This window comes from Hyalella azteca, unplaced genomic scaffold, assembly GCF_000764305.2.
Source record: "Hyalella azteca isolate HAZT.00-mixed unplaced genomic scaffold, Hazt_2.0.2 contig14801, whole genome shotgun sequence".
Taxonomy (NCBI): domain Eukaryota; kingdom Metazoa; phylum Arthropoda; class Malacostraca; order Amphipoda; family Hyalellidae; genus Hyalella; species Hyalella azteca.
The window spans coordinates 52,208-76,331 of NW_025944675.1; the positions used below are offsets into that span (position 1 = coordinate 52,208).

General features: G+C 37.8%; 2 protein-coding genes across 3 annotated transcripts; one reads left to right on the forward strand and one right to left on the reverse strand.

Moving 5' to 3' along the window:
• Nucleotides 1-479: 479 nt before the first annotated feature.
• Nucleotides 480-19,258, reverse strand: LOC108674646 (striatin-3). The gene is made up of 15 exons (XM_018162606.2): nt 18,940-19,258; nt 14,591-14,694; nt 13,898-14,089; nt 13,552-13,611; nt 11,313-11,463; nt 10,989-11,067; nt 9,844-9,923; nt 8,779-8,893; nt 8,373-8,494; nt 7,176-7,351; nt 6,646-6,815; nt 5,744-5,914; nt 5,377-5,555; nt 4,992-5,157; nt 480-4,267 (listed from the first exon to the last, which is right to left on the reverse strand). The coding sequence occupies exons 1-15, from the start codon at nt 19,132-19,134 to the stop codon at nt 4,098-4,100; spliced, it is 2,130 nt and encodes a 709-aa protein (XP_018018095.1). The 5' UTR covers nt 19,135-19,258; the 3' UTR covers nt 480-4,097.
• A 2,219-nt stretch (nt 19,259-21,477) lies between these two features.
• Nucleotides 21,478-23,816, forward strand: LOC108674643. 2 transcript variants are annotated; one of them, XM_018162602.2, is made up of 4 exons: nt 21,479-21,555; nt 21,677-21,876; nt 22,653-22,848; nt 23,117-23,816. In XM_018162602.2, the coding sequence occupies exons 2-4, from the start codon at nt 21,728-21,730 to the stop codon at nt 23,348-23,350; spliced, it is 579 nt and encodes a 192-aa protein (XP_018018091.1). In that variant the 5' UTR covers nt 21,479-21,555; nt 21,677-21,727; the 3' UTR covers nt 23,351-23,816. The 2 variants fall into 2 exon arrangements, with proteins under 2 accessions (XP_018018090.1, XP_018018091.1); XM_018162601.2 differs by having other exon boundaries at nt 21,478-21,876.
• The last annotated feature ends 308 nt before the right edge of the window (nt 23,817-24,124 follow it).

The window sequence follows — 24,124 nt, forward strand, 5'->3', positions numbered from 1 at the left end:
TGTACCTCAAATGCTTTGCCTTGAAGTTTAAGTGCGCTGTGCTTTTGTATAGGTGCAATGTCATAAAATGCCTGCATAATGTCTCGCCATAAGAAAATATGTTCATATAAATCTAGTTTTTATGCCTCTTTAATAGCGTTTTCATCTGATGAGGTCCTAGTAGCGACGGGCGCAATAAATAGTAGAACTGAGATATTACAAGTTCAGCTTCTGTTGAAAAATAAGAAAAAAGTTATCCAAAACCAACGAGTAATTCGTCTAGTCACATGAATACAATACCCTCACAATGAATAGTTGCTTACAGACTGACGTTACCAGAGATTAATTAGGTCATCATCTAGGCATTTGCACACAGTAGTCCGGTATCATGATCTCGACTTGGCTTCGATATTCGCACAAACGGATCAACCAAGGCATGACTGCGCGTTGGCAATTTTATGAAGACAAAATTATTGCGAGTTTTCAAAAAAGACATGGGGAAAAGTTCTAGTATTTTATTTATCTTATCACATAGGTACAGTTGAAAGATTGCACATTTACAAATACATTCAGTGATCAGGGTAAAAAAGCTGCTTTACAATCGTCTACGGCAACTTTCAATTATAAGAATTACGACCAGTTGAAGCCAAATTTAAAGGTAATTAAAAGGTAAGACTTCCTAGTGGTGTTGGGTAAATTGGTGCCTTCCAATATCCGTCACTTACGTATTCCTCAACTGTTCGATCAAGTATTGTGACGATACTGAACGTAGGATGATGAGGCATCATTCGGTACTATATGCTCCACTTCTCACTGCAGAGCAACTTCTCGTTACGAATTCTCACGACGAAATCGCCATGTTGAGGGCCGCGAGGTTCAAACCATGTGAAGTGCGATCTTCGACAGGGAAACTGTTGGGTCTCACTAATGAAATCGGTAATTTCTAAGATGCCTCAATTATAATGGTTTTTAAAAATTTAAAACGTAGTTAAGAGACCATTACGACAGCAGTTCAAGCTTCCATTCATACAGCAGCTCAAATTATTACAATGGTACGCCGACATGGTCAAGAAGCACGTTGTAAGAAAAACAGGTTCAAAACTACATTACTGGTCATAAACGGACTGGGTAACACATTCTAAATTGATACTGTACATTTCTACAGATGAAAATGATAAAGGGTAGGATACTTTTAATAAGTTAGTATCACGAGTACGGTTGCTTCTAACGACCAAAGCACATCAAATATACATTGAGATAAGCTAAGCCACTACAGCAATATGCTTACAATACGTGTCAGGCTTTCGACGCTAAGTAGCGTACACTAATTCACTCCCGTTGCTATTGCTATCAAGACAGATCACCACTATCAGCAGCTATGCACAAATCGTCTACCTTCTCATTCACAACTCACAACCACATCGCATTTCCGAGATTATAACCTGTGGTCTATGAGTAGATTTTGGTATGAAGCTTATCTAAGGTACTGTAGGTACATGCGTCATTATAAAATGAGCGAATCCACTGAAATATTATCGAAATCCATTGACGTAATAAAATTCAAGCCACAAGCAGCCGCAGCGAACACATCCTTGTTCAGAAGCTCAACAGATAAATAAAACGGTGGTATTCGTGTAACGGTCATATACCAGTTAAAAATAAGTACATTTCTATACAGGTCACTTAATATGTGGAAGCGAGTAAGACGAATCAAACCGTATACCAGAAGATAAAGAGTTCACTATATATGAGTTACACCAACAAAACTCGATTAAAAGTATAAAAAATTGCGAACCTATAAATTGACTTTGAAATTTGAATGAAAAAGCGAGTTTACTGATTTCTCGATTCAGATGTAGTACGAACATCACGGCTTGCACTCAGATTTTTTTTTAAGTGCACGCAAACTCATTAATTCTAATACATTCACGATATTTCAACGTCTGGCAGTAATAATGCGGCTACTTCTAACTTAAATTTTCGATAAGCCAGATTAATAAACGTCTAGAAATTTATCTGTAAAAAGCACAAACGATAATGGATTTCATTTCAAGTATACCTCCAAGCGGCCAGAAAAACTTAATACCTACTCAACAATTTCAAACCTTTGTTGACACAGCGACTAGCAATGAAATAACGGCGGAAGACGAGTAGGATTCCTACACACAAACAGCTGCGGGCGTTTCAGCATTTAGCTGACTAGTGTATGCCGGAGCTCAAGATGCTTGTAGAATAGAACCGGAGTGGCGGCCTGTAGAACTTTCTATTCTCAACTAATTTTTCATGCTACTGGTCTTGTGTCAAGGGTTCCTGTGTCCTCCGTAGCCAATAGCTACTATACACGAGATCAATAACACTGAAAATATTGGCGGTTAGCATTTGAATGTTGTATTGGCCGCCACTACTGTCCCCGTGACCAAAGCTAAGCTGCAGTAACTATGAACAAATTTAGTTTTAATCTTCACTACTAACTACGTAATACATTTTAAAAGAAATCGTACGAATTATCGAGGCAGATTACGGACTACTAAAAAACAACCGAGGACCAAACAGAATATCTACGCGCATGTCATTTAGAACGGACACTAAAAAACACCCTACTAACCAGATTCATAATCTGACGATTCATGAACTTATAGCTCATATTATTAGTTTTCATCAATTATTTTGAGGGATGCTGACAGGGACAAGAAATATTTCTTTTTTTTTGCATGAACGGTATTTCGCTACGAGTTCTAGCTATTTCTTTGCGAAAGTGACACGCAGAAAACAGTGGAATGATAAATTCGGATCGAACTAACATGTTATAAGAGTTACTACAAGCATTAACCATACCAATTGTATCGGAGGCTTATGGCCAGAAATAACATTGCGTAAACAAGTCATTGACCAGACAAATGTGAGAAAAGAAAAAGTAGATGTTAAATATATTATTGAGAGACCGATGACAGGTAACAACGGAGTATTAAGAACAGATATTAAGGTACTTATATTCCCCAATTTTAAAAACTAATAACCCGATTCATCATATAGTTCCTGAATATTTCTAGAGATATAAAGGAGGCATAACTTGACACGAATGCAGATACATTGGGTGCTTCGGAGTGATGCGCTTGCGCGATAATACATTACTATCCTTAACGATTAAAATATAACTTTCTTGCGAGTCATAAGAGTATTAGTAACCAAAGTTAATACGTTTACACACGTTTTGACGGCCTAGTCGACAAGAGGAAGAATTGTTGGTGCAAGCATAACGTTGTAATCGGAAGTCACGCCGAGCAAACAAGGAAGAACAAAAAAAAAAGTAAAATGGTGACTTCTGCCTCATCATTACCGAATTTTCAATTGTATTTAAGCATAACGCTATAAAAATATTCCACTTCATCACATTCTAAGCAATGTAATAAATCAGCGCAATGAATTTCGAGATACTTTATACGAGCGACATAAAGGAAAGTGTAACTTAAAAGGAAACAGGATTAGACGTTCACACACTCATCGCTACACCCAGCATATGTACACTGTACACACAATCCAGTGTCGCACACACCGTATTTACCGACGATCCTCAAGGGATCACTAAGCTAGATTGGGTCTTCAGAACACAGCGGTCAGCGGAGTTCCTAGAGCAGTGTCGCGCAAGAGCGAACAACGAGGCTTGAAATGGAATGGCACCAGCAAATAAGCCCGTAACAATACACCTAATAAAATATAAAATAGTGAATTGAGAATTAATTTGCGTTCCCTGACTCAATACTAATGCCACCACTCATTACTTATGTACCACCTAAAGCTCCAGAATAATACACATGTGAACGATAATAACGATGAATTTTTGGAAAATTAAGAAGTATCAACGAGTTAAAATAGTAGTGGTGAGGTTAGTAGCACAAAAAGCACTAAGCAAAGTACCAACGATTCTCTCTCGTTGTACAAATTTCAATGAGCCTCAAGAACTCCGCCATAACTGGCCGGTCCTATGGGTGTGAGTAAACGCTTGGGCTTAGGGAGGAAGGTTAAACAACGTACGTAGTGGCCACGCCAGACGATCAGAATGAAGAAACAGCTGGAACATATGCCTAATTATTTAAATACTTAAGGAATAAATATAAGATTTACACAAAAACCTTAGCAAGAGCATCGGCTCCTGCACTAGCAATGAAGGCTTTAGTGGGATGAAAGGCCACATCAAAAATGCTCTCATCGAATTTTTTCCTATGAGCAGTAATTTCCTGAACACATTGTTTGCTGTCGAGCTGCCACAGTCGGATGCTGCAGTCGTGACCTGCAAGACATGTGATAGTTAGTGTTGTGCATCACAGCATCATCACAGATTGTTAGTATAGTGCATCACAGTATCATCACAGAATACCGATGGTTAGGATAGATAGATGCTGTGTATCACAGTATCACAGATAGTTAGGTGTTGTGCATCACAGTATCATCACAGATAGTTGAGTGTTGTGCATCCCAGTATCATCACAGATAGTTAGGTGTTGTGCATCACAGTATCACAGAAAATTTGGTTTGGTCCGTTGGGTGCTGTGCATAAGTCACGACTTTTTGCACTTCATCACATGATGAAAAATCTACAAAAATTATATGCCTAACTTACTAAGAAACACTAATATTTCCAAGCAAGTCAACATGAAAAACTTCAGAATGGAGAATGCCTTAATTGAAGGCATGCGTCTGAGAAGGCATATGTTGTTATCACGCGACAACAAAATTGTAAGGAGTGACAATTCTCATTGGTTATAAATTCTCCCTGCAAGCGCATCCAAAATTTACTTACATATGTATGATCCATGAAAGTAGACGCAACATAGTGTCTTGCCCCAACCAAGTATATATATAATCGTTTCAAGGACAGTGGCGCACAGAATTGTACAGTGGCGTAAAGAATTGAACAATATCGCACAGAATTGAACAATGGCGCACAGAATTGAACAGTAACGCGCAGAATTGAACAGTAACGCACAGCGGCTAAGCTCAATGTAATAACTCACTGCCAGAAAGAAGATATAAGCCGTTAGCGTCAGTGGCAAGGGATGTGACGGAGTCTAGATGAGCCACCATAGACTGCACAAGCTGCCCAGTGTGGTTATCCCAGAACCTAATGTGCCGGTCCTCGTGTGCGGTGATCGTCAAGGGTAGCGTCGGGTGACTCACCACCTGATCAAACTCAGCTCAATCAGAGGCAGAAATCAAAACAAAAATCTTCATTACAGAGCCTACAAACCGAAACGTAATTATGAAATATAGAGAAAAACATCAATTTCGTAAACGAAGAGAATCAGAATTTGAATGAACACCAAAAAAATGTTCTCAGTATTTACAAGATTCACGAATGAAAACTCACTAGCTGGATTGCTATTCCATTAGTATATTCACCTTATTTATTTGTCGCGTTAGGTTGCTGCCGGTATTCGAGCTATCAGCAGAGTCAGTGTCGAGGCGCGTGACGGGCTTGCCAGTTTCTAGGTCATAAATAACGCAGTTTGCGGTGTCGAAACTAGTCACGAATTGATTACTGGATTCGTATACAAAGTCCACACTTGTCGGTACACCATCTGTAATGTACGATTACAATGAATGACAAGCGTAAATCACTCTACATACTGAAGGTAAATTTCGGGAGATCAAGTCATACTTAACAATTGTCAGTAGCTTTTAAACAATGCTCTGCAGATCATAAAATTTAGCACAAAAGGTAGATAGATATTATGGTTTGGAGCACAGAGTGAAGCATGAGTTATACCTTTAAGGAGATGATAGGTAGAAAGCAACGGTGCTCGTAATGGTTGGGGTGACCAGAGGCGTACGGTGTTGTCGCTGCTGCAGGAGAGCAGCTGCGGCCTGTGGGGATGGCAACACAGGCCCCACACCGCGTCCAGGTGGCCGGACAGACTACCCAGCTCTACACTTGATTCTGTCAAGAAATTATTTAGTAAAATAGCGTAAAAACTTATTAAAATTGCTTTCCCTGCCATAAGTTACAACTTTCTAAGTGTTCGTTGTGGTAATAAATATTAACAACAATTTCTGGATGGCTTCACATAAGTAACAAAGGCGCACTAATTTAGCTACGGCAGCTCAAACCAATGAGGGCACAACGATTTATCGCCCAGGCTTCAATAGATACATCAGTGTTAACTAATTTGATGGTAACAATCATAATATGCTCTCGTACCAGCTACCCGCGAGGCCAAATTAATTGAATACTGTGTGGGCAATGCATGATGTTTATAATCAAGGAAATAAAAACAAATTAAGAAGATGCATTAACACAAAGTGCACTAAAAGTGTCAGGAAAACGTAAAAATTTCGATCAAGTAGGCTGTTCACTATCATGTCAAGATCTTGAATAATTAAAAATATTCACAAAGCGTTGGAACATGGAATGAAAAAAAAAACAGATTTATATCAGTAAAGAATGCGCATAACAATTGCAAAAAATAACATAGAATGCACTGAGAGCCGTCATTACCCGATTTACTACTCCTGCTTTACTGAATCTAAAACAGAGCCAGTATAAAAACTTGCCCTCAAATTGAAGATCACTAACAGTATATATACTAGAATACTTTACTGTAAATAATGCAACAAGTAAACATAAGGGATTATATTGTTACAAAATGTAGCATGTCGGTAATCACTCACCATAAGAATCATAAGGGTCAACATTAATGGAAGGAACGTTCCAAATTCTGATGTCTCCATCTAGTCCAGCAGAGAAGCACTTCTCACCATCGCCCGTGATGGCCAGACAGAGCACGGGTCCCATATGACCCCTGAACGTGTACACTGGTTCCACGTCCAGCGACAACGATCTGCACGCATCATCATTCATGCATCTACTTTGTTATTTGTTTATTCAAACTTTCTCATCTGCAATCATTGCAATTAAAAAAAAACACGAATTTGCGGTCGTTTTGCATTGCCTAGCTCAAGGCTTTTTATTATCGAGAAGAAAGTGACAGTCACTTTTGCACCCTTAAGTACATATGCAGGGTTTGGAGAATATAAATAAGCAAATGCCAACAGAAGGGCTACATCCAGACTGAAATAAAGGCCATGCCAATGAGTTTTCTGCAGACTTCTCATTTATGCCAATTGTTATGACGAGTGCAGTTTATTTTAGGACAAGTTTGTCGATAATGGCTACAAGAACATACATTAGACATACGCACTTTTTGGCAGGAACAGTTTTCTGTAAGTTCCATAGTTTGAGAGTAGCATCTTCAGAAGCGGTGATGAGGGCCTGCTCGCTTGGGTGGAAGCACAAAGCTCTGACGCCGTCGAAGTGTGACCGAAGTGTGTACTTTGCCGACCAGGTCTTGCGGTACGTTTCTTTACTAGACGATATCTGCAAGAACAATCAGCGTTTAGTGGCATTAGTGTATTCAATGAGGGAAGGGCTTGATTAACGTGGATGATCTAAAATTTAGGCTAGGCACTCAAATTCACTATGGGCCACAATCAAATGCTCGCGGCGGCATGTTTTAGGATAACATTCACAGATAACATTAAAATAATGCAATTTGTCTCATCTCATTGAACTTGAAGATCGGTAACTCTCGCTTTCATTGACGTATTAATTTTTCACTGCACTTTAACGAGCATCAATGTTTTTGCAGCATACTTTAGCCAACATCTGTACTAATATGACTACGAATCGAAAAATTATCAGGTGCAAACATTTATACAAGATTGACTCCATTATATTGTAACAATATGTAGAGTATATAATACGCGTTGACAATGAACATCGCGATGAAGAACGAAAAATTCAAATAATTTACACCCTTCATGGTTAATACTTAACTTCAAATTGTTCCGATATGAAATAATAGGATTATAAATTTTGTTCAAGTCGTCATTGAGTTTGTTTCCGTCAAGTTTGCCCCCTTGTTCTGTCCGTCAGTTGGGATATCTTTCCTTGTTTTCATACCTAGGCATCCTAATAGCAAACTTTCATTAAAATTGCTCAAAGCAACCTCCTTTTAAAATTGATAAAAAAAAAATTAACTTTGCTACAAGGAAAAATTTTACAATAATAAATGACGGACTTAATTAGTAACTAATTGATAACTAATGGTAATTAATTATCAACATTAGTTTTCATAATTTAGCCGACATCGCAAGCCGCGTCAGCTTTTTTAATTGATTATATCATCAATTATTAATAATTATTATTCAATGTAGGTCCTGCCTTTAATAATTTAGCCGACATCGTTAGTCGCGTCAGCAATATTAATCAATAAAATTGTTAATAATCATTCAATGAAGGATCTGGTTTTGGTTAGAAATGCCCGTATCAGCTATAACAAATAATTAAATTATAAGTTTTTAATAATAAAATGTTCTGTTTTGGCAATAAATCATACATCGTAAGCCGTGTCAGCTTCATTGGTGACAGTGAGCTGCGCCAGCTCGCCCAGCCCCTCCAGTGCGTCCTCCTCCCCGCCCACCGGCCCTCCACCTCCTCCAACAAACACACCGCGCGAACCTAGCCACACGCAATAACATAAAGATCAAAATATGGTCGTTTTATACAACAATTCGATGACAATATAGCAACTAATTAAAAATTCAATAGGATTACAACTGAAAATAATAATATATGAATCACTACATAGTAACTGTATTTGCAATAATAAAGAAAAATTCAATAGGATTACAACTGAGAATAATAATAGATAAGGCACTACGTAGTGAGTGTATTAGCAATAAAGACTCATAACTCCTGCATTGTTAGCTAGCACTGGCAGGCAGGCAAGGTGCTGAGCTCACCAAAGCCTGCAGCAGCTGCAGCGCTGCCGTCCTCGAGGTCTGCAGACCCGCTGAGGTACCTGAAGTCCTGGTCTAGCGAGTCCACGGCGTCTCCCTCCTCGTCCCCATCCAAGTTCTGCATGCCAATCAATAGTGAAATAAATTAGTTCTGCTCAGTAAATTGACTAAGTCATGAAATCTAATTTTGTTGCTTAATCATAGCAATTTGAATAACGAATAAAATGTAACTGCCTCAATCAATAGTAATACAACCAAAATAAGAGATCTAGGCATCATAAGATCTGTCGATGGCTATTCTATTTTCAATGTATAATCTCAGTGGTTGCAATCATTTTCTGGTTCTTAACCCATTAATGCCGAGCGGTTCCATTTGGAACCAGCGAGAAAAATGGATTCATAATAAAATTGCATGATCAAATAAATATACAAGTAGATGCGTAGGTTAGATACACATCTTGTTTATGTTCTGGCAAAGTTTGGTTCTGCTGCGCCGACAGTTTCCCTGTTCAAATAACATTCAAAGATTATAAGGTCTAGGTGTCAGACAAGACGGCTTGATATCATAGCGGAAAAAAGTGAGTAATTCGTCCAAAAATATAATATTTATGAGATGAATGCAGAATTTTATCAATAAAGTGAGCACTTTTAATGCTGTATATGGTTTTAAGTAATATAATGTTTCTAAAGTCATTTAGATCATGAAATATTTAGCCAGGTTCCAAATGGAACCAAGCTATAATTTTTCACATACGACGAAAAATGATTTTTAGAACATATTTCTTACTTACTAACGTCACAAGTGATAATATTCTCACAGGAAATAAAAAAAAACATCAGAAAATAATTATCGGCATTAATGGGTTAATAATAATTGAAAGGAAAATTAACATACCATACCCAATGAATTCTTATCCCAGATTCGGGACAATAGAATGGAGAGAATTGAGGGCTACAGCAAAAACATGACACACCTGTGCCCCCTTCATCCTGTTTCACTACACACCTGCGCCCCCTTCATCCTGTTCACTACACACCTGCGCCCCCTTCATCCTGTTCACTACACACCTGCGCCCCCTTCATCCTGTTCATCTCGTCCTCTTCTTCTTGGTCATCGTCGTCATCGTCGTCATCCACCTCCATGTCCGCTGTTGGAATAATATTTTTTATGCATTTGCATTGCTAAACAAGTTCATTGTAAGAGTGCAGAATCAAGTTAAATGAAGTTTTGTGTTCTACCTTAATGACCTGTCCCGCAAGAACAGGGAGTAAGCATGATGATGCATTAGGTTTGGAGTACCACATTGTATGTTCAGGAGAAAGCAGCGAGGATTTTGATTACTGCTATCAGAAATACGGCAAGTAGTCTAAAGGGAAATGCAGCCTGAATTGCCTGCACTGTGCAAGAGTTTATTAGATATCATTTGATAGTTATAATTAATGATCTATTATATAAATGCACTTTGTATCCATTGAAGTTACTGACCATCACAAAGGTCAAGCGGTAACCCAGATATCGTCTTAATCCCAAGATAATTGGTGGCAAGAAGGTACGTATGTAGAAAGAAAATTATGTGTGTTTCCTGTCTCTGCTTATGCAACCCGCCATTCCTTACATAGGAAATTTATTAATCTTCTAATTCATAAAATTTCACATCTGGCCAAGATCTGGGGACCAAATCTTGTTCTTGCATTGGGTACATGAAAATAGTTCTGTGTAGGATTCAGAGTGAGGTTTTGAAGCATAGGCTCATGAGAACATGTGCTACGTGGCTGTAAACTTCCTTGCCTAAGTAATCAAAGGTCTGCACTGGAGTTAATTTCATTCAATCTGCCATCATTAGCATATTTCTTTGCATGAGTCTAGGTGGTTCTAGTTTCCCTTGAGAACAACATCAGCAGTGGCAATGGACTTGAAGAAAAACATTGCTCTGAGGACAAAGCGGATAGATTTTGAGCGCTATTGTGGTTTTGGCATGTTTAGCTGCATTTGGTGGCACACAAAAGCAAAAATAATACGGGTGGCAGCCCAGAGTTTCATTGAGATTTGCAAGCTCTTCCACAATGACGATGGCGCGATGGTACGAGGATGAGGGGGAGGGTTAACAAAATGCTGATAATAACAAAACAGACTAAGTTGATTGCATTTTTTGAATAAGCACAGAAAGGATGGCATAACTCAACCAGAGTATTTTTTTTTCATTTATGCATACCTTCTGAAGCGAGAAAGTCAAAATTTTCCAGAACAGCTTTCTCGGCATCTTTGATCTGTGCCTCCAGGGAGGTCATACTCTGCAAAACCAGAAATTAATTACTACATTGCCCGTCTTAACATAAAAATAAGAATGGTATAATAATTCACAATGGGGAAATTCAATTAGCAAACAAATCTGTACTCAATGTGATTATAGTAAGATACAGAACAGTTCTATCTACTAATTTGGATGGTATGAAATAGTTCCAAGTCCAATCTACGCAACCTCAAGAAAGACATCTAGCTTTTGTTGTGCATCTGAGAGATTTGCAGGAAGTCTGACCTTCTTTGGTTGTGTCCACCTCAATGGGGTTTGGTCAGCCGGTCTCTTGGCCGCTGTGAGTTCACTACCACCATTGATGGTTGGTGCAGTCCCTCCACCACCAGTGCCCTCCTCACCACTTCCTTCACCCCCACTGATACCCAGGAGTGACCTGATCACAGGCATTATTCTCATATTAGTTATTAAAAGAAGTGCCAAAGAATCTGCAATGATCGGTCTGCAATAGTGTATAATGAGCCAGTTTCTGTTTCAATAAAGAGCAGTTTTGCCCACCATATCTTCAAAAACTCTTCATGAAACCCCATCCTCTAAATATATAAACACATTTTCTGGGCTCCATCAATGTCACTTAGTCAGCACAATTAAAATGTTCAGGTAGCAATTAGAAATTGAATTTGTGGTACTACAGCAACTGAACAATAGCAAGCAGATAGATAATATTTGAAGTGAAGCAATTCAATTCTGTTTCCAGCCAAAACTGCTTCTTTTACAGAGTGATTCACGGAAATTTCCTGTTTTATCTTTGGCGCCAAGCAGCCAGACGTTGTAGGAAAAGGGCAGGGAGTATTTCATATGAAAGGCAAGGTCATGAAGTTTTGTGTCCCACCTAGTCAGTTGCCACTATGCATTGGTCAAGTGAGCAGCGTGCATTGACTGTTGAGGCGCACTTGTCTAATGGCGTTCCACTATCACAAATCAACAAGCATTCTGTAATCGCAATGCGCATTACCTACTTGATGGACGATATTCTTCAGTCAGCCGGTCCCTTGATTTGGCTACATGTGATTTTTTATGGGGTTATCTTATATAAATTGCTTACAGTGACTGCTCAAGGACCCTACCTCATTTGAAGAACAACATACACCAAACCAATGCCAAAATAGCCATCAATATGGTGCAGCAAGTTGAGTGGAACTTCAAAAACTGACTAATTGAATGCATTGACAATGGGGCCATCATTTGTCCAATATCATGTTTGAAATTAAGTGACACAAAAATTCAGGTATATAATGTCTTTTTCAATAAAATTTAAATTGTAATATCTGTAAAAATTCATTTTTATTGAGTTTTTACATCAAGAAGTTTCTGTGAATCATCCTGTATAGGCTGTATTAGTGTTCAGACTAAAGAGCTGCTCATTGTTCAAGTTGCAGAGACACCTGTTGTAATAAACCCCTGTACAAGAAATAATCTTTTGCCAATCTAAATTCTGGTTCTAACATTAGCACAAAAATTCAGCTAACGCAATAATAAAATAAATGATAGTTAAAAATAATAAATAATAATGGATAAATAAAAAACTGCAACTTGAAATGAATAGGCAAATGAGTAATTTAGCTCATTGACAAAGTAAAAACTTGTCTTTTAATTAAATTATTGTCATTTTTCTTTTATAGGGAAAATTTTCCATTTTCATTTTTCACTCTTTGCATAACAACATCCTAATGTAATGAATTCTTTACCAGGCATACACAATATAAAAAATAGAAATTTCTGCATTTTGTATCTTTCAAGATACACCTGTATATATCGAGTATTTCATATATTGAAGGCACAAACTTGAATTTAACTCATACAGTCAGCAGAAAAAAATATTTGATATGTACAACTGAAGAGGCAAATAGAAAAAAAACATTACCCGAATTCAAAGCAATGCAATATTATCAAGTTCCCAATATTAACATAGACATTTCCCTTTTTAAACTAATACAGACATAACTATTTTTGTTTTAATTGGAGCTATCAATTTCCTGCTCTCGGTTTTGTAATTCTGGCGCGTGGTGAAGTTTACACAATGTATCACATGATAAACAGATGATTAGTAAGGCATGATGATGGCAGCTCAACCTCAAACTTGGGATAAATGAGCTGTTGCGCATATTTAGGTTAGGAAAAAATCCAAAAATAAGGAAGCCTAAGATTCAGCTTTATGAGAACAACTATACTAACTTGTTTTGAGTACATTCACACATTCTCTCAGTGCATTCACAACTATATAACTTGTTCTAAGATGAATCACACCATACAAATACTTAAAAACTCTGTTTTAACCAAAGTAGAAAAATTTTCAGGAATTATACAAAGGCAGTGAGTGAGAGAGCGCATTTTCTTGTAGACGAAAACTTGAGGTCACAGACGGACAGACAGACAGACGGACATGGCGAGCACAATAGGGCATTTTTTCCATAAATGAGAAAATGCGGTAAAAAAGGTATGAAACTTATTTACCCAAACATACCTGACTCGATTGCTCCGGATGTCAATAATTGTGTCGGTGTAACCAATTTCTTGTAAATATCTGTGCAGAAGAAGATGCATTAGTACAAAACACATAATGATTAGCAGAGAGCTGGAGGAGAGAATTTTTGTAAAAAAATTCCAAGTGCAACAGGAATTTTTAATCAAACTACATGTAACTGATAAATAAAAATGGTCCTCCTAGATCTTTATGACAAGTTCATAATACAAGAATAAAGTGACTGCTCTATTCAAAAGAAATAACATTCACCTACAGTTGAACAAAGAATCAGGATTCTAACACTACATTAAAAATTAGCAATTACAATTTATAGAGTAACACCCACTGCCTAAGGAGCTGTCTTGACTGTTTCCAAGAAGCATTGGAAGCTGTACAGGAGAGTATGGAAGCAGATGTGTCACCAATGCCGCCATCGAGCCTGCCTGCATCGTCTCCTAAATCATCTAGCAGGCCTGGTGGCGGTTCACCACTTCCTTGTACCAGGTCACTGCCAAACTTTAATTTGTGATACTTTGCTCTGAAAACGGGAATTCAAATTAGATATTTGTTTTGGCAATCAATGCTATCAAAGGATTAAATATGCATGCATTAAAAACAAGCCAAAAGGCTCATACCCAGAAATTAGATAGAATATTTCTAAGTGTTATGTGCATTAACACATTCTTGTATATTGATTGGGTTGTATGTGTACCAACACTGATTGTCATCTGCTGTATAAATATATATATTGGTGCACAAATGTACCAAAACCATTATTTAAAGCTGTTTTGATGAAAAGCTTCCAACTCAGAAACTTATTTAGAAAAATTTCTTTTTGATTTTTGCGTGCACATAAAAGGCTGCCCAAAAATTTGTTAATTAAGAATATGCATAGAACCTGTTATGAAGATTCCAGTATTGGCAATTCAGCAATGCTTCAAGTTTCATAAGAAGAGTTAACCTGGCATTAAATTACCAACAGCAAAGTTTGAAACTAAAGTATTAGGTTAACTTGAAATAAACAAGTCAACAATTTTACCTCTCTTGTTTGAGTGCATATTCCAGCATCTTTATCCTCCGTACCAAATCATTCTTGAGATTTTCTTGCCCAGTTCTTTCCCCATTTAGAAATGCTATTTTGGCCTGAAAATCAAAATTAAACATTAGAATTACGGTACATACAAATTGCAATGAAGTTCAAGTTGGATCATAAAAAAATCATCCTGATCTTGATATTTCCTAAAATTCATCTGACCAATTTTTATTATGATCTGTGTAATGTAATCATCCCATAATGAACATTGTAAAAAAATTACAGATATCAAAGCAAATAGGCTCCACTCAAAAGTAACAACAATTGCTTAATTTTTGGAATTTAGAATACATTACATTCTAGGACTTTCAAACTGAGAATGAAGGACTCCAAAATATTCTCTTCTGTAAATATATGGTGATTTTTTTTACTTTTTAATTCATTATAAATTTGAATTCAAGCAATTTGCATAAAGTGCAAATTTGCAATTCTCATTAACAATGATAAATAGTACAAAAAGTAATATAGAACCTAGAAAAAATGGGTTGCTAATCTTTGCCTTAAGCTTGGATAACAAAATTTTCTTACTTTATTTTCCACAGTACCTACTTCCAGGTCTTGCTACCTAATCTTGTTTGCTATCTTCTCTCATTTATGGTTTCATGTTAATTGTATAGTGTATTCTTCCTTTGTGTCTGTTCAAGGCATATTTTATTATTCATGACCAATAGAAACCCAAATGTAGCCTGCAACTCAATGTGGTACCCATACAGTTCATTTGTCACTGGCCTCATCCTAATCAGAATAATTTTTGTCTCCACTATTGTCTGTCACTTCCAGCACCTATTCCCTGAAACCTGCTTTGTCTTAGGGTTAACTTGTTCTGTTTTCCCTCTTTTGCCAAACATCTTTCTTTCTTAAGGGTGATAACCACTGAATTGCTTCAAACAGGCAGTAGGATTCCTGTCCTGTTCATTCTCTAGCTTTTTACTATATTGCATCCAATTTCCTAGTCACCTTGAAAGTTGAAAATTTTGAAATTTCTGTTTCTTGAAGAGCATTTGAGCATTTCCATTATATCTTCATCATTACAGCTATTGTGTCTCATGTTAGGAACTTGGAGTTTCTTCTCAATACAGTAAAATCTAATTATCATGAGCATAAAGTTCCAGACTTGGCCATGCTAGGTGAAATTCACAATGAAAAATTCATCATATCAAGACTTTTTCAAGTACCGGTATTTATATTAAATTTTTTATATTTTTAAAATTGTTTTAAGAGTATAATGCAGCAGAAGCACTTCAAAGCTACAAGATTTCACCTGTACTAAAATTCAGAGATAATTATAATAGAGCCACAATATTCCACACAAAATTGGATATCTCTAATCCTGTTTAGTTACTGAACTGCACTACCGTATAATAGCTGCAGCAATGTTCATCAGTTCATGCTTCATGGGTGTGTGTCTCTTGCTCAATTTCCCAGTTTGATAAAGGCACTCAATTTCCTGTGCAAGAAATATTTTTTATTAAAGCAAATTATTAAATTTGATCATTATTTTTGAGTAGGATATAAATAAAACATTTATAAACATCAACCCTAATTTTTCTATAATATTGTGGCTCTAATATTGCATAACTTTGGTAGGTAGATATTAATTCTGGTGGCTCCAAAGTTATGCATTTTGGTTTGATCAATGTGAGAGCAAGCAAATATGAGGTACTAAAAGAAGTTTGGAAAAGTGTGGCTGTTCCTGGGATTATGCATGGAATGGATATTATTGCATAAAATGATGGCGAGCTTGATAAGTTGGAGGTTGTACAGAATAGGATAGCTAGACTGGCACTTGGGGCCCCTAGATGGACTGCAGTTGAGGCATTGAGAGGAGATACGGGATGGAGCATGTTTAACAAGACAAAAATGAAAGCAGCGCTGAGATACAAAATATGACTGGAAAAATGAAAGATGAATGTTGGGTGGGAAAGATGTACTTGTAGAACATGAGGGTGAGTAAATGGAATCGTAAGTGTTATGCACAACCATAAAATGGGGTAACTTAGACCACCTTTTTTTTATAAATGATGCCATTTTTTTACTAGGTAAATTAAACTTGAATTGAAACATGCAAAATACAGGTCTATACTCTAGCTTTACTAACCATAAATTGCTGGCTCCTGCCTCTCATAGTCTTTATGTAATTTCAAAAAAAGTGATGGTCTTTGTTACCCCAGCTTTTGGGGTATCTTAGACCAGGTGGTAAAATCAATTATATTTTTTTGTAAAATAACTCCAGGTTTTGGTGCATTGTAGTAGAACTCTTCTAGTTACATATGCAAATGACAAACTTGAGGAAAGTGTCATAGTTTGCAAATGGGGGCGCTGCCCCATAATGAGGGAAATGTGACTACCTAATGGCAGCCCTGATGGGGTAATATTGACTGGCTTGGAAATTAAGTTAAAATTACCATATATAAGACTCTGTAGAGTCTGAAACATAAAGAAAAAACATAAATAGGCTGTCAAACATAAAATATGTTATATATGGTAATTTTATATTAACTTCCAAGCCAGTCTATGTTGCCCCATCAGGGCTGACATTAGGTGGTCTAAGTTCCATCATTTGGGGGTGGCGCCCCCCATTTGCAAACTATGACACTTTCCTAAAATTTGTCATTTGCATATGTAACTAGAAGAGTTCTACTACAAAGCATCAAAACCTGGAGTTATTTAACCAAAAAATAAAAAAAAATTGAAGGGGGTACTCTGACAGGCTTTAAATAATAGCTTTTTTCCGTGGGTAACATTTTTAATTTTTTAACCTATTAGATATGCAAACTTTTTAAATCTTTCTATTGTGTAATGTAGCCTCAGTATTAGGCCTTTAATGCCCATTGACAACATTTTTCTGTGTCAAATAGTTTTTGAGTTTTGGGGGTTTTTCTTAAAAAAATGAAAAGTGGTCTAAGTTACCCTGCCGGTCTAAGTTACCCCATTTTACGGTAGTATGCAAATGTGACTTGAATGAGATATGGGCCTACACAGTTCATAATAGACAAGGAGATGAATGGTTAATGACTGTACAGGGTGTAAGTAGAATAGATAGGGATGTCAAAGAATGGAAGAGAGATTGAAAAGAGAGTGAAATATGCAGATTAACAGTATGGAAGCAAGGAATGGAACAAAGGATAGCCTCAAGCTATACAGAATGAAAGAAATGCCAATGTATGAATGCATTTATGATGGTAGCAAGGGTGGGGAGCTAAGGTGGAATGAACACAGGTGGAATGAAAGAAGAGAAGATATCTGTTACATGAGCAACAGAGGTGAGAGAGAAATGGTGGAACACCTGATGATGGAGTGTGAAGCATATGAGAGTGAAAGACTGGAAATGATTGGAGTGATACTGAATGAGAGGGGCAAGGGTGATGGCATGATGTATGAGAGAACGTGAGATGAATTGTATTATAAATGACAGTGGGCCTGTTACCAGGGGGCAGAGGTGACCACTGCCATGATATTTGGTGGTAAGCACTTTTTTGAGAGTGCATGCACTGCATGGAGATTGGAGAATGAGTGAGAGGAGGAGGCTGGAGAGAATGGAGGCCAAGAGGCAGGAAGGTGTAAAGAAATAGCAATAAAAAGTAAAATAATAATAATAATAATTACAATAAAATATAAATAGAAACAAAGTATTACCTAGCATTTTGGGAGCTACCATAACAATATCTGTATGACAAATTGACAATGTTCCAACTACTGTGCAATAAGTAGGACCTAGCATTCTAGCAATAACCAATAAAACAACATTTATATTGAAAGTATTCTCCCTCTCCTCTATCATCCCCCCTTTTTCTTTTACTTCATCAACCTTTTACTTTCATCTTATACTTTACATGAACAATCTCTACACTCTAACTTTTGTCCCAATATATCTTGAATCCTGTATCTGGGTCCTCTGCTCCTCATTTCACCCCTCCAGGTCCAGTGACTTGCACACTAGCCTACAAGTTAAGGTTTTTGTACTATCAACTCAAAATGAACATTGTTATTCATTGGCCCTCCCTATGACAAAAAATTAATTGTAAAATGAATGTGTGACGCATGGCAACTAGCCGATACAAACGCCTGACGTAGCCTATGAAGATCTTTTCAGTGTCACCATCATGGTGACACCATGCTCCAAATCCAAAGATATACATGATAATAAAGCAAGTGGCAACAAAAATTAATCAGGGGAGAGGAATGAAACAAATTAGTGACGTTCATGATTTACACTTTCAATTATACTTGTAAAAGCCTAAAAGGTAATAATTTTGTATAAACAATCGTATATTGAATATAATAATATATTTTACCTGTAATTCGGCTTTTTCCAACTCCCACTGGGACCTTTCCATTTCGAATCTTGCCCATTCATGTTGAATGAAATGCAGAATGCCGGGAATAGAATATTGAACTCTCGGTGTGGCTTCATCCAAGTTCTGTCTATTGGTAGCACTCGAAGAGGGAATTCCTCCCCCTATCTGGTTTTGACTTGAAGATTCGTCCATTCTCAACAATTTATACCATGGCAGCCATTACTCCCAAAACTGGTCCTAATTTCCGGTGTCAATCCCAAGTCTTTTAAAAATACCCTGACACCGAAATGAAACCTCAACATAGAACAAATGCCTAAAATAGAATTCAGCTTATGACTATGAATGTTTTTATCTTATGCGCACGAATGTGTAAATTACTTCTACTACGTAGTTTATTGCAAAATAATTTGTCGCCAACAGAGAGATATATGTAAGCATCTTTAAAATGTAGCTCTATCCTGAAGCAGAAGTTTAACTTATACATTGCAAGGAACAAAATTGGATGAATGAATTTTTTGGATTCTGTGTTAGTAAAGTTTTTATATATGAAACAAATATCATGTGGCATTGAAAAATCTGTTTACTATAAGTGCCGCTAAGAATTGTTGGAACAGCCGATGAGACCTGTCAAATGAACTGTAGAGAACGTGAAAATTCAGTCAATCTTCGCAATTACCTTAGTCAAAACAATAAATTATTATTCATTTTTCAAAGATTTTAATGCTACATTTGAATCATTTAGATCAAGCTAGTTATCATATAACCTATTTTTCTTGACTCATTTGCTACATATAATATTGATAACCGTATTAAGTGTCGATCGTGATTATAACTAATGTCTGATTTTTAGGCAATGCATAAACAAAGAATGTCGATTATATTTATACATCCGCTAGCCACGCAATCGAAATTTCTCTAGACTCGCCGGCGTGCTCAAACATCCTGAGGCCCAAAATCTAGCACAAGCGTTGAGCCGAAATTTCCCGCGCACCCATCCCATGTCATAACTCGTCCTCGCTTTACTCAATCTATTCGCAACCTATATAGATACAATTTATAAGAAATTTTCTGCTATAAATCGCTTTGGAGAGCGCCGTCAGAATTTTTTGACCGATTATTTGCATGTAAGGAGCGTTAAAGATTTAGCACCTTGCACGATAGCATTGACACTTCGAACTCGCCCGCGAACTAGGCAGCGGACTCGAGTAAAACAAACCAAACAGCTCATTTGTCCCTCAGTTCTGAACGAATATTATTTAAATTTAGAAAAATTACCTTTTATTGGCTGTACGAAGCGATAGAAATTATAAGATTTTTATCTCATTTCGTCTTCAATTGAAACGGAAAAACAAAGCTTGCGCAACCGAACATTAATTTTCATGACAGGCCAAGGCATTGTCCAAGAGCTCTTAATTGCGAGTCGAGAGACCTATTTGCAAGACTGACAAGTTTGAACGTGGATGGGCAGCCAACTAATCACTCAAACTTCACATTTTTTGTCAGTATTTTTCTTGAGAGCTCTGACATTGTTTATCGCAAGCTCTAGTCTAGCACGAAAAAATGCCTTTGCAAGATTTGCGACACTAGTCTCACGATTTCTTTAGTGAGTTCATAGATGTACACCCAAGTCTTCCGTGCCCAAGCCAACAAAAGCAGAGTTGTATCGATACTAAATTTTCAGCAGAAAGGGGTCTCTGCAGAAACAGAGTTTACCGTAATAGAACGCCTGCCATAATAAGCCATACTGTTTGTAATTTCTTATTAATCGGCGTTTGCAATGGCACTTTCCTACCAAATGAATGGCCTTACTGAAGCTCAGGGCGTCAAACATCCATTTTCTCATTTATTAAGCACAAGCGTTGATTAAGCCCGCCAGAGATAACCCGGGCAAGAAACCATCTTAGTCCCCGGGCCGTCACCCACGGAGAAAAATGATAATTTTTAGTTAATTATTTACGGTCGGAGAATGTTAAACGGGGATGATCCTGTTGAAGAGGCTATATGGAATGCCAGTACGTGTCGTCGCTTGCACTATAGTAACGCTTTTCTTTCCGTATTTCATTTAGAAAAAGCTTAAAGATTATTTGAATCACACTTACCGCCAGACTTCGTCAGCAAGTCGTACTAGGCTTCTGTAACAAATTCTCCAACTCGCCTGCGGAGACTTAATGGGGAACATTAGTGGAGCTTTTGCGGCCTTAACAGAGGTATTTAAAAGGCAATTGACGAAGTCTCGTTTGGCTTTGCGCCTTTTAGAATATGGAGACAAATAATTTTCTCACAAACGCAGGGCGTATAGCTTACAATAAAATAATCTGCTGCCCCAACCGTTGTTCGACGACAACTTGAATTGACGTCAAAGCTATTCGTAGTGCAATGAGTTTCATTATCAATGGCAAGGTAACTATAGTTACCGTCAGTAGAGGAAGGGTAAACTGGCTCAATCGCGCCATTGTTCGTATGTTCTACTTACTACTCAACGAGCCACGTCATGTATACTGTATATGAAACTTTCCAGCTACGGGACCCTTGCACGTCTCCACGAGTCAGTATTGTGTGAGCCGCGAAGGTATGAGGTGAAGTCGATATAACCGGTAGTGATGCCTTGACTAGGTAGGTCTCCGAGTTTTTTTGCCATTATAATCCTAAAGCACTTACTCACATTCTAAATAAGGGGAAATGTATGCAGCGTGTAAATAATTCATTGATTACCTAAAATTATCATTCATTGCAGGCAACAGATATGTAAATATATAATTACTAGAGAGTACGGCGACCAGAAAGAATGTTGAAGCAGGGTTTCGTCTCACCTTGTCCACCACAATCGGATGAAATTACCTCTCACAAAACCATACTTGATCGAATCTTGACGGCGCCGATTATCGAGTCCCTCGCGCACCGGTGGGAGGGCTCGAGCCTAATCAGTTGGAAGACGTGAGTATGGTACACTGTACCATAACATAACACTATACCATAAATTTGAAATGCATTTTCCATTTAAAAATTACGATGGTGGAATATGATTGTGATTTTACCATTCTATCACGAATTCCTAGCGTCTGAACTACGCGTACTGAGACTTATGGCAGTGCTGGTGCCTCGCACAAGCGTTGCCAGGGCACCCAGTAAACACCTCTACTTGCCACCTTCATACTGACGCACCGCACTCACAGTACCCGTGCGAGATAAACTCCCGGAGTAACATGAATAATTTATTATTATTGACTTATAGTATGGGCTTATTATTTAGATCAAAATAAATTTAATGCTGATTGACGTCTGGTATCGGTCGAGAAAAGCCCGCACATCGTGAATGCAATGTAGAGGGTACGCACCATGTTCAGTAAAAAGTTCAAAAATTATCAGATCATGATATATGCGAAATACGCAACACCGTCTGTCTTTCTCCTTACTAAAAAATGGATATTTATTTCCGTGGACTTGCGTAATCGTACACATTGAACCTCGAAATTTAGCCTCGTCGAGCAATCAAAATTTCTGTATTAACTTCCCCTTAAAACGCTAGTAAGAAACATATGTTAATTTGACGAATTAAATGAGTTTGCTAAAATTTTATTCAGCTACCCAACAAGTAAAATACGAGTAAGTTAGATACTTAAGTTTTCGGATACGTTAATCCAGATAAAGCTTAAAGCCAAATTGTCGCGAATTTTTCCTGATAAATGAACGATTACATTTTTCTCGTGCAGTGACCCTTTGTTTGGTGTTCGCCACCGATACCTATTCTTCCTTTTCTGCGTGCTGCTGTTCTCGTCGGTAGGGCTGCAAATCATCCTGCTCCCCTGCACCTACTACAGTTCCTATAACCCTGAGCCGCCCGAGAACATCGCCCCCATTCTTGTAAGAGCACTGCAGCAAAATGACTCCGAATTTGGCATGGAACCGGTGAGAGCAATGGGGATAATTAAATCAAGGACTGATAATTGGTGCAATGTCAGATAAAATAGGTAGTCATTGTTAACTAAACACTTTGAACCGTGTAACTGAGAGCCACAAGGTAAATCGTATAGAATTGTCTAGCCAAAACAAAGTATGGATACAATTGTCAGTTTTAAATGGTTGAAAAAAGCTTTCATTAAGCAGTTAAATGTTAATTTTATACACATATTCTACTAGACATTATTGATATACATACCCCATGCCACTCCTACAGTTACACAAACGACCTGGGGAGCTTCCTCGACTTCTCCTTCTGCTCCAGCCATTACCAAGTTTCTTCGCCCACCTCAAGTCGCTCGCTAAAAGTACCAAGTCCACGCCACTTGTGTCCGACACTTGCACGTTTCTTAATTTCATTGAGGTTGTGGTCAGTGCCAGGGAGCAGGTATGTCTCGTGCAGCACTTCAACGCTAGATTGGGGTTGACAGACACACTGATATCGATGTAACTAACACATTGATATTGCTGTGATATTGTAGAGGAGGGAAAAGTGAATTTTATAGATGCTTTTTATATTGATTCGTTTAAACCAAAATAATCTGATATCTGGGTGATATTGCTGGATCGACCCAGAAGTGCGGAATAGAAAACCTTTGTAGGACCATTCGGTCAACGCCACCAGTCCCACCACCGCGAACTGGTGTGTACTTAATCGAAGCTTGACAATTTAAAGTAGGACCTATACCGTTCTTGATTATATGACCTTGAATTTATTCCTGTGATGCATAACTTGTATAGATTTAGGAGTGAATAAATTTTGTCGTTTTTAATTATGTGTTTTAGGCACGAGCCAGTTGTGTCATATATCGGGAAAAAATTTTATCTCTTATGCAGAGAGACATCCGAAGTCTGAAGCTGAGATTTCAACTTACTTACTCTTAAGATTTCTCGTTGTTGAATGAAGGCTTACTCTCTGGCTGTCTTTATTCTCCTGTCAAACTGCAAGGATTGTGACGAACATGGTGGGTTATTGCGGACAGGTTAAAGTGTTAATGTAACGAACACGTTAATGCCGGTGTGACGAACACGCTGATGCTGATTTAATGAAGACACTGATGCTGCTGTGACGAACACGCTGATGCTGCTGTGACGAACACGCTGATGCTGCTGTGACGAACACGCTGATGCTGCTGTGACGAACACTCTGATGCTGGTGTGACGAACACGCTGATGCTGCTGTGACGAACACTCTTATGAAGATGTTCTTGTAGCCGCCCCTACT

Coding starts and splice junctions, on each gene's coding strand:
- LOC108674643 (XM_018162601.2), top strand. CDS start 21,728: ATGTTGAAGCAGGGTTTCGTCTCACCTTGTCCACCACAATCGGATGAA. Junction 21,877..22,652: donor AGCCTAATCAGTTGGAAGAC/GTGAGTATGGTA, acceptor TTTCTCGTGCAG/TGACCCTTTGTTTGGTGTTC. Junction 22,849..23,116: donor CCGAATTTGGCATGGAACCG/GTGAGAGCAATG, acceptor CCACTCCTACAG/TTACACAAACGACCTGGGGA.
- LOC108674646 (XM_018162606.2), bottom strand. CDS start 19,134: ATGGACGAATCTTCAAGTCAAAACCAGATAGGGGGAGGAATTCCCTCT. Junction 8,495..8,778: donor TGCAGCTGCTGCAGGCTTTG/GTGAGCTCAGCA, acceptor GCGTGTGGCTAG/GTTCGCGCGGTGTGTTTGTT. Junction 5,556..5,743: donor TACCTATCATCTCCTTAAAG/GTATAACTCATG, acceptor CGTACATTACAG/ATGGTGTACCGACAAGTGTG.